At 51.0% G+C, this 10829-nt stretch overlaps 1 protein-coding gene across 1 annotated transcript; it reads right to left on the bottom strand.

The window, feature by feature from the left end:
* Positions 1–1569: 1569 nt before the first annotated feature.
* Positions 1570–10527, bottom strand: NKRF (NFKB repressing factor). Its single transcript, XM_059859394.1, has 3 exons — positions 10214–10527; positions 6028–6149; positions 1570–4017 (listed from the first exon to the last, which is right to left on the bottom strand). The coding sequence occupies exons 1-3, from the start codon at positions 10414–10416 to the stop codon at positions 2030–2032; spliced, it is 2313 nt and encodes a 770-aa protein (XP_059715377.1). The 5' UTR covers positions 10417–10527; the 3' UTR covers positions 1570–2029.
* Positions 10528–10829: the final 302 nt, after the last annotated feature.

The raw sequence follows: 10829 nt of genomic DNA, 5'->3' as shown, positions 1-10829 counted from the left end.
TTTATCCACAGACTCCACCATGCCTCTCCTGATGGCTGAGGCTCTGCAGCCCCCCAGGCACAGCAATGCTGCTGAGCCCCCACCAGGTCCTGCACAGGCACCATCTGTGCCAGAGGGGTCACAGCCACGACCCAGGACAGGAAAGGTGACATCCTGCACAGACTGCCGGGGCCAGTTGCCCCTGCTGAGCTACTGTGCCTACAGCTAGGCCCCACCTCTCCCAAAGGAGGCATTTTTCATCCTGAACAGCAGTGGAACTCTTGCCGCCTTCCTTGGCATCACCAAGCTCTAACCACCTGGTGCATACCTAAGCTAGGGAGGAGGAGCTTCATGTCTTTCCCTAGAAAGTTCCAGGCTTCTTCCACTCCTACAGCACCATCTGCTGCAGTCCAGTGTTCTTGAGAGCAGAATTCAGACACAGGGAGAAGAAATGCACAAAACCAACCCCAAACAAAAGGGAAAAAAAACCTCCTACTTTCAGAATTTACTGCCATGTTATTTTTTTCACAGCAGCAGCAAGTTGTTAGCAGACCAAGCAGGCAGAAGCTGTGCTGCAGCCAGGCAGAGAGGACTCTAGCTCTCTGCTTCCTGAGTCTCACCTGCCACGGCAGTCTCTCCTCTTCCTCATCACCCTGCAGGGATGAAAATCCCTCTAACTGCTCACCAACCCGACATTCAGAGGTCAGGCATCCTCACCTCAGCCCTGAGAGCATTTAGAAACAGAACAAGAGGTGGGAAAAAACGTAGAGGAGGGTGTAATGATTTGGAGAGACAAATAGAAGCAGCAGAAAACAGCAGGTGATGGCTGAGTGGCACAGAAGCACCTGCAGACCCCACTGCTGACAGAATAACCAGCATCTCTAGGCATGCCTCACTCCTGGCTCTTCCAAGGTCAGCTGCTGTCCTTTAAGCTTCCTAAGCATGAAGGGAGTGTTCTCCAAGGCTCACAGAGCACTGTGTCCTGTAACCCTGCCAGAAGAGCAGTGCAGATGGAGGTCAGAGGCTGCTTCCCCATAAAGGAGGGAAGCACTCCAGCCTCCCAGTGACGTAAGTCGGCCCTGGAGAGCTTCCACACTCACACGTGGTCAGAGCAAGGCCAGAAGTTTCCTGGGGAATCACCCTCACCAGACACAAGCACCGGTACAGGGATGGAGCAGAGAAATAACCAGGCACAGATTCAGTTTTGTCAGGATTAAAGAGCTGATATTCAAAGTAAAAAAATAAGTTATATAACAGTCCCCACAAGCTACATGAGCATCTTTGAGCGTGGGCTCTGCATTTACCTCCAGTTTTTATATTTCACACTTCACCATGGTATCTGCACATGTCAACCGTTCTCCAAGGTAGAAACGCTGGAATTCTCTCAGTCCCATTCGCTGGCAATGAAGGCGCCGTCAGCGACTCTCAGAATGGGAGACTCAAGGTAGAAATCTATGAATAGAACTACCACTAAACTGGTTAAGGTTTACATACTGTACATAAACACAGCAGAGACAAGACCTCGATATATGCATTTCTCAAGAATAATCAAGTTTTCACACTTTTTTTAATACAAAGTGTGACAAAACCTTTTTTTTCCAGAAATAAAACTTTATTTTTGTTGTAATTAATACCAATTTTACACACAAGTTTATGCCCCCAGACTGCATTTCCTTTGCTTTTTAAATTTTTTTTTAAAAAGGGTTTTTTTTTTTTCCTTCCTTGCTCAAGAAGAGTAAGGGACCTATAATTTTAAATTATGTCAAATTCCTTCTCCTTGGACATGTGTGTTTGCTATTACAAAACTATTAAAATGTGAAGGAACAAGTAATATCAAAGACACATACAGGAACAGCACTACTGCTTTTGGGTTGTGCTAATGCGCTTGAACAGAATTCGGTCGGTTCTAAACACCTAACAACATTTTAGAAATTATATTGCCAAAGTAAAAGACTTTAATGTCATTATTACCCACGAGAAAAATGCAGCATCTCTTTCTTTAGTCGAGTGTCCAGGAAACTCAGTCTCTGGTCAAAGGGGACACCTCACCTCAGTTTGCTTGGGGCATGATAAGCTCGTAATGCCCAACCTGGCCTTCCTGCTTCAGCTGGTCTAACAGATCTTCCTTGCGCCGCTTCCTGCTCACCACCAAGTATCTGTTGTGTCCCTGCCCATGCGATTTACTTTTAAGACCATATTTTTGGGCAATTTGATGTATCTGCTTCCGCTCATCCATGGTCAGTTCTCTAGAGAAAGTCAAGTCAATGTGACTGTCTGAACGTGCATAGTTTCGAATGATCTCTTCAATATCTCTCTTCGCGATTCTGTTCACCCTTTCCACATCAAGCCCAAGTCCTTCCCTTTTGAACTGCTCCTTTACTGAAATAGGCTCCCTAATTCCTTCACCATCTTTCCCTAGGCCACCGCCTGTCCAGCCCATCTTTCTTAAAATTTGGTTCCCAATGTTGTCTTCTTTGATCTTCTGTTTGAAAGCCTCTTCTGCTGATCGACCTCTAATCTCATTTCTGGAGATGACGTCTTCGACAGTGCCTTTCTTCAGGTTATTAACAACAGTTGGCTGAGTCTTTTTGAGGATTTTCACGGCTTCCTCTGCTGCCTCATGCTTGACAGATTTCTTCACTCCAACTGCTTCTGCGATGAATTCATCTTCAAGCATCACCTTGCATTTCCATCGCATGCCTGTCATCCTCTCAAAGACGTACTCCACCGTCATCTTGTTGAACTGGGCGGTGTCGTTCAGGGTGCACACCGGGTTACTGGAGTTCTCGTAGATCACCAGGTCCTTCAGGTCCTTCTTCCTCCCGGAGCCCCGTGATGAGCAGCCCACTTTCTGCACTTGGGTCACTTTGAGGGACGCTATATTTGCCTGCATCTTCTGCAGGATTTTCAGTGCCTCCTCAGCTGCCGCGTGCTTGCTGGTCTTTTTTGTGCCAAATCCCTCGGCCAGGCAGTGATCTTGGAGATACACCTGACAACGCCACGAGCGGTTGGGCATTAACTCATACTTATATTCAACAGACATTTTGTTATATGAGGCAGAATTGTTAAGTATTCCTATTGCATCACTGGCATTCTCCGTGAGGACAAAACTAGTCCAGTCTTTGTTGGCATTTGTGGAACCCTTCATGGATTCAGTACCGGGCTGCATTGGGACACAGTCCCTGTTGGCAACTACGAACTCCTCATGAGGTTTGAGAGCGGGAGGGAAATCTGGGCGACACACACCTGCCTCACACACCACCAGGTCCTCGTGGTAGGTGTGCTTGAACTTCCGCTGAACAACACGAACTTCCACGGATTTCTTCAGCAGCTTCACTGCCTGCTCCGCGGCTCGGTCCCGGGACCCGTTCTTGCTGCCCGCGTAGCCGGTGGCCAGGTAGACGTTCTGACATCGCACCTCGCAAGCAAAGCCATCTGTCAGGAGCTTCTTGCTCTTGGGCAGGTCAGCAGGGGCAATCTCTTTCAGTGGAACATAAATATATTCAGGGTTTGTTTTGCATGCCTGAATTGAACGCGTCAAAAGATACGTGAAGTTAATTTTATCCGTCCCAATGTTTGCATCTGGATTAGTAAGATTTTTCCAGACAGCTGCTGACAGTTTCTCCATAAAGCTCTGCTTCAGCATTATTGCTGATGGAGGGAAAGTCTCTGATGCAGATGGGGCAGTTGAAGGGGAAACAGAAACCTGCACGGCATTGCTTGTGGTAGAGTCCACATTATTCACAGCCTTCTTGGCTGCTGCTGCTGGGCCTGTAAAGCCAAGCCCAGCTGAGCTGGAGAGCTGGGGATTCACCTCTCGTGCATTCACAATAGAATTTGTACAGTTTTCAGCTGGCTGTGCCATGCTGTTTGTATTTGCCTCCTGGTTCACCTCCTGCCTTTGGTTATCCAGAGAATTGTTCTTCTTGCCATCCTTCTCAGCGCTGGTGACAAAATGTATGGGCTCAAAGCGTGGTCGCACTCGGAACTTGGGGACCACCTTTTTGGGTGGCTCAGGAATCTCTTCTGGGTCTGGACCTACGAGATGGAAGAATATTACACAATTACCAATATGTGCTATGACAGGGAGACAGTGTTTTCAGAAAGTGATCTGCAAGAGGAGCCTGCAGGCTCTGAACACGGGACTTGCATTCCTTAGCCAAAACCCAAAAGGTTTCCTTCCAAAAGACATTCACAATTCATCAAAGACAGCCAGTCATTCTTGTGCAGGTCACTACAGTGGTATTTCCACTTTCACAGCCATCACACAAAAATCTCTACATATTTGGTCACATGACGCTGCCTTCCAGCATTGCCCACTGACCCATCTGGTCATTTCTGAAGTTAATCCCTTCAAATCTACTAGAATAAGTAAAACTATGGTCAACAAGACAGAACACCACAGTAGGACTAGAACCTCAGCTCTGACTCTGCTGCAGGGTTGCAGGATAATGTCAGATAAACTACTTTATCATCCTGTCTCCTCATCTGAGGTGGAGCACAGTGGTACCAAACCCTCCTTTCCAAAACACACAGGGCTGTTACTGACCTAATAGAAGCACATTTTCTCTCAGTCTCATTGCTTTGGGCTAAAGGGCAGCAAACATGAAGAAATCTGCCTGAGCCTCAAGGGACAGCTGCAGCGACTGAGGGCTCCATTACTGACAGACCTCTTGTTTCTTCACCAGAAGAAATGCAAATGAGGCAGACTATCCTGGTGTGCACAGCTACTGCAGAAGGGGAGAATCAAATAGCTGACAAGCAAATACGTTACATCTAAGAGATGGTTACACAAGGCTTCTCCTGTGGAAGATTCAGCACCCACATGCTGACGTGGTACGTGTGTGTAATTTCATCGGAGGAGCAAAAGGCCACCTCAGTGCTGGGAAATGCTGCCTAATCCAGTGCCAAAATGCTGGTCTTGCTGTAGGTCAGGCTGTCTAGACATCAACCACCACAGCACAGGTATCACCACCCAGCTCGCTGCAGGTGAAAACAACACCTGCACACAGCACAAACAGCCCTTCCTTCCTTCCTACTGAAATCAGGTGACAAAGCTCTTACACATTAAATCCTTTGCCCATCAGTTCTGATGAATTATGGCAAGGTTTGTGTTTCTTACCTGTCTGTTTTTGATGGCTGCACTGCAGCAGCACCTAAAGGCTCTTGCCAGCAGAACAGCTCATTATGCCTTCTGTGCAACAAGCCCTGGAGAACCCTCAGGGCTGCTGCCTGTGACAGACAAAACCCAGAGAAGAACAGCATCTCCTCAGTTTTGCAGCTGGCCCGGAAGCACAGAAAGACTGCTGGCTGTCAAAGTAAGGGAAGCAACTTTGGCAGAACTAGAAATTATAGCCAAGCCCAGAGGAGTCCTGTGCTTTCTGGCCATTTGTGCCTCACACAGGCACACTGCTGACTGACACAGTAGGCACAGTTTCCAGCCCTCTCCAGAGCTCTGAAGGTGCCGTGGAGCAGCCAGCAGACGGAGCCATCGAACTGCCAGCACTCTCTGCCTGCTGCATGTTCTCCACTGCAAAGGCTACAGCTGGAACACTGACACCTAAGACCATGGACTGGGCTGACATATACAGCACTCTTCCAGGCCCAGCAGGGGGGAAAAAAACCTCCAAAACTACACATCCTGTCTGTTCCTCAAAGCTCGAAGCAGGCTGTAACTCAAAATCAATGAGCTGAACATCACTATGTACATGTACAACCCTTCCTAGGGTCAGAACATCCCATCTCACCACAGCAGACAAAGCCAGACAGGTATTTGATTCCAAACACCATTCCTAGAGGAAACCAATTACCTGATAATTGAAATGAAAAATGGTATTTTCCTAAGCAAAGCCAGAACTGTGTGTGAATCATGCACACAGCAGAGGAGGGGGAACTGCTCTGCAGTCCAGCAGAGCCCACCACAGGCACTCCCCTCCAGTTTGCTGTGCCAGCTGTCCCAGAGGCGGCCCCATGGCACAGCGGTGTCCCCCTGCTCCCAGGGCTGCCCCCCGGGAAGGGAAGGGTCACTAACACTGCAGATGTACTCACTGTCCGATGGAGAGTGGTATCTCTTCAGATTCTTGCTGGGCACCAGCTCGTAGGACCTCGTTTCCCCGATGTCGATGCCTTCAGCCATCTTGAGAACCTTCTCCATGACCTGCACACCGTACCTGTGTGGGGTCAACAGCAGGACACCTCAGAGCAGGCCCCAGGGGCAGCACACAGGCACACACGAGCTTCTCTTATGTAAAACAAGAACGAAAGCTGCCTGAGACACAGCAGGGAGATGCTCCTCTGATCCTGACGGAGCAGAGCACAGCACTGACCACTGTCTCCCTGCCACAGCTGCTCTGGCACGGGCACACAGCCACACACCAGCTGACCTGGCTCTGCACGAACCCACTTCTCATTAAACCATGCAGCCACCACACTGACAGTGCTCTAAACTGAAATTTAAATACATTATCTGACAAAATACAGTATTTGGCTGAGCTGCCAGGAGCACTACTGAACACCGAGGTGTGAAGGAGGAGCAGCAGCTTCAGTGAACCAAACACAGGAGCTCAGACTGGCACTGGAGTCCTGTGTGGGGCAGCAGCCAGAGCCTGTCACCAACACTGCAACTGCCAAGTCAGGTGACAAAGGCACTACTCAGTCTTCATCGACCACTCTTTAAAAAGTCAAACTGAATTGTGGCTGGGTGCTGTAACTGAAATGTTTTAGGTTCCTGAACCATGAGAGAGGTGAGGTGGCTGTGACAAGCTCTGAGCAAACTCTGACCCTGCTGCAGCACCCACAGTTCCACACAAGAAGGACATGCATAGCACAGCCCTATCCCATCCCTCTAGGCCTTACATCCCCCACCAGCTCAGTTTTCCATTGCTCTGGGGATCTGTCACATCATTTTGAGCCATGTGCCTGCTGAGGCAGGAAACAGAAAAGAAACCCAAACCTTTCTATCCAAAGAGAGCCTACAAACATGGCCTGACACCAGCCTCTGACAGCTTCACACCATGGTTCAGAAAGGAGGAAGAGCAATGCTGCACCTGTTCCATGGTATGCTCACCTTCCAAAGTCAGAAAGCATCTGTGGGCACTGCCCACAGACAGGAGCCCACAGCTGTCCCAACAGCCAGGGCTGCGGCGATTTGCACCAGCTTCTAAATACTGCTGTTCCAAGGACTCTGGAAATCCACTCAAGAAAGGTTTTTCTGCTCTTGATTTAAATGACCAGACAGAAATTAGATCCATATAAACTCCTGGGAGAACTCTTGAGTACAGACTACTGTAGTCCCTGCTTCACCAGCACAGCTCAGCCCCCAGTGGAGGCAGTGGAACCAGGAATGGGAATGGGAAGAAAATTCCAGGAGGGACCAAAGGGAGATGAGATAGTGGTGATACCTTGCTGGGGGTTAGGATTTTTCCTTTACTTTCTTTCTCTCATGGAACTTTGTTCCATCTGTTACTAAGAGAAAATAATGACCAGCACTTAAGAGGGACTAAAGAAATGGCCAAGGTGGGGGAAGTGCACAGCTTGCTACTCTCTTACCTGGGGGGTTTTCTCTTTGGAAGGGCAAAAATACCATGAGATTCTGGCCAGGGGGTGAGGGGCCGGGCTCAGCTCCTCTTGCCCTCTCACTGCTGGCATGGGAGGAGGACAGCCCAATCCCGGTGTTTTCTGAGCTGCCTCAGGCTTTTTTGCTACACTTTAACCCTGCACTCCTTGTCCACCCAGCCCTGAAGCTCCTGCTAAGGCTGCACAGTTTCTGTTACATTTTGTTTAGTTTTGTTTTCTCTGCCCCCCGGGGAACCATCGCCCCCCGCCGGCCGGGAGCCAGCAGCGCCCCTGCCGGCCGTGCCCGGAGCTGCACCGGGGGGAGCTGGGGCTGCTCCGCGCTCGGCTCTCGGCAGGGGCACCCACGGGCACACAGGGGGCACGCTCGGGGGGCACACACACGTCCCAGGGAAGAACTGCTGCTCCTTTCCCCATTCCTTTGCCTGAAAGTCTCGAAATTTCAAAGTTATAATAATTCAGAGGGAAGGGATTCACATTTTCCATTCCAAAGGAGGTTCCCTCCTTCCTTCAAACCAGGACACAGCCCCGTCCTCTCGAAGCCAAAGGAGAGAGCAGTGGGAATCTGTTTCTCTCTCTGGCTGTTACCAGACATTACCTGTCATGGGCACTATCCCTTTCCAGCAGGGTGCAAGAACAGTGTCAGATTTGACACCTGCCATTCTTCACCAAGGATGGAAACCTTTGGGGCTCATATTTCAGCTGGGGGCAGGGAGGAGATCAGCCAGTCACAACATGTGTTTGCCCAACGTGGCCAGAGGAACCCAGCGCCTCCAGTACCTGCCTGAAGTCTCCCAGCTGTGACTTTAACAGGTTACCCCTTATCCTGATCCCTGTAACTCTGGAGCATAATGCTTTCCTGCACCACTGCCCCCATTCTCAGCCACCTTTAATGTATCTGGGAACAGGGACACCTTCTCTCATCCACACCTAAACTAAATGAAGCCTTTTACTTAACCCTTTCCCCACAGACCATGTTTTCTGAGCCTTCTGGATGCTCTCCACACCATCTCCCAGCAGAACACTCAGATTTCACAGCAAAGCCTCTGATCTGTTCTTCACAGAACCACAGAACAGTCTGAGTTGGAAGGGCCCCACAAGGATTATTGAGTCCAAGTCTTGGGTGAATGGCCCACAAGGGGACTGACCCCACATCACTGCCATTATCAGCACCCTGCTCTAACCAGCTGAGCTGCTCTGACAAACACTCTGTCTTCAGGTGGCAAGAAATCAGCGTTAGGAAAACCAAACAAAACCCCAAACCAAACACCAGCCAACAAACCTAAGAGAAAACAACAAAAATCCCTCAAACTTTGAAGCTATCTACTTGATAAATCAACAACATCTCTTCCCAAACACCAAAGGCAGTTCCAAGGAATGCTGCAGGTCCCTTCCTTCCCCAGGCAACTCTAAGTAAAGCTAGAATTGTTTTAACAGTACAGAATGTTCCCTGCAGTGCTCCCAGCCAGGCACACCAGCTCTGGGGAAACATCTTCACTGCTAATGGCTCCAGACTGCATCTTGCCCAAATCTCATCTCCCCTGAGAGCTGCAGGTGAGGGAGTCCATCACAGAAAGTATGTGAACTGACAGGCTTAAACTGCAGCAGTTTTTGGGATTTGAAACCTTCCCACAGAGTTTTTCACTTCTATTAGCAGCATCCTGTAACTGTTTATTGAACCATTCCCAAAAGCCCTGGCACAGAGGTCCCCATAAGACAGCACACAAACACATTAAGATGGACCACTGTACATGACTATATATGAAGAATATATTTATATTCTCAATTTTAACATAGTGCTCAAGCTTTGGAATTTGAAACTGTTTAAAATATATGTTAAATTTTGGTGCTTGCAGGGCAGAATAGCTTAGTACTTAACCCAGGGGAAAAAAAAATTGAAACAGGCAGATATGCATTTAAAGATACTGATTTTGCTCTGTAGAGATGACACAAAGTATTCTCCCACAAGGCTGCGGGATGCAACATTATTAAAAGTCCGTCTATGTGCCACAGTTTCCAGAAGTTGGTCGTGAAGCAACTACTTCCGTCCAGTTAAAAACAATCATAAAAACAATCACATCACTAAAGGCGTCTGTGGAACGTGGGTGACATTTCTGCAGCTCTCCACAACCTGGCTATGGTCGGTACGGCTGGATGAAAGAATTCCCCTTCCCTTCTCCACGTTTACTTCTCCCAGAAAACTGAGCCTTCAGGGGACTGCACAGGCTGCTTTGTGCTCAGAAGGAATCTCTCTCCTCATTTAAATGACACAGCACAGCACCGCAAGCTTAACGAGTCCTGGGGGCGGGACATCAAGAACTACTTGCAAAACACACATAAACTTTTCCAGTGGCTTGCTCCTCTCCACCTACAAACACCGGCATACTCGAGCAAACAAAATTGGCCAGGGACAGAAGTTCTCTTGCCTCAGCCCCTTTCATCCCAGCTGTTCTGCGTCTACTTTCTAAAACGCATCTGGGGCCGAGATTTGGCCACCACGGGAGCCTGTGCCCCTTCTCCCCGCGGGGGCTCCCGTCCCGCTTGACTTCACCGGCTCCTGACCGCACACGGCTCGTCCTGCTGAGCGCCCCGACCCGCGGTGTCCTGCGGGCACCCTGGCTGACAGCGAGCGCCGAGAGCCCGCCCGCGCCCCGCGGCTCACCTGCAGCCCATGAAGACGTGGTTGGTCCAGAGCACGGAGAGCGCCAGCAGCTGGTCGATGGCGCCGCCGGGGTACGCGGGGAGGTGGCGGAGAATGAAGCGGCGGCGCAGCGCCCATTGCCGGTCGGTCTCGTTGTACTGCCGCCACTGCTCCAGTGCCGGCTCGGCCACCGCCTCCGGCTGCGGCTCTGCCGGCGGCGGCATGGCGGGCAAAGGCCGCGGGGCCGAACCCCGCCAGGGGCGCGCACCCGCCGGGCCCGGGCGCGTACGGCGGGACCAGGCCCCACGTGTGGACCAGGCCGCGGCTCGCTGCGGGCCGCCGGGAAGCGCCGGCCCGGCCCAGCCTCAGCTCCCCCGTCACCTGCCCCCGCCCCGGCCCCGTTCCCTTGCGGCCCCGCCCCGCAGGTGCCGTCCTGGTTCCGCTCCCGGTTCCGCTCCCGGTTCCGCTCCCGTCACTCGTGCGGGGCCGAACGGCGCGGCCCGGCCGGCGCCGCGTCACGTGGCGGCGCGTCACGATCGCGCGAGACACCGCGAGAAACTGCCGCCATGGCGGGGCCCGAACGCCGGGCCTCAGCGCCCCCTGGCGGCGGCTGCCGGGAGCGGGGGCGCGGCCAGAG

Source organism: Haemorhous mexicanus, chromosome 14, assembly GCF_027477595.1.
Source record: "Haemorhous mexicanus isolate bHaeMex1 chromosome 14, bHaeMex1.pri, whole genome shotgun sequence".
Classification (NCBI taxonomy): domain Eukaryota; kingdom Metazoa; phylum Chordata; class Aves; order Passeriformes; family Fringillidae; genus Haemorhous; species Haemorhous mexicanus.
This window is presented reverse-complemented; position numbering and strand designations above follow the sequence as displayed.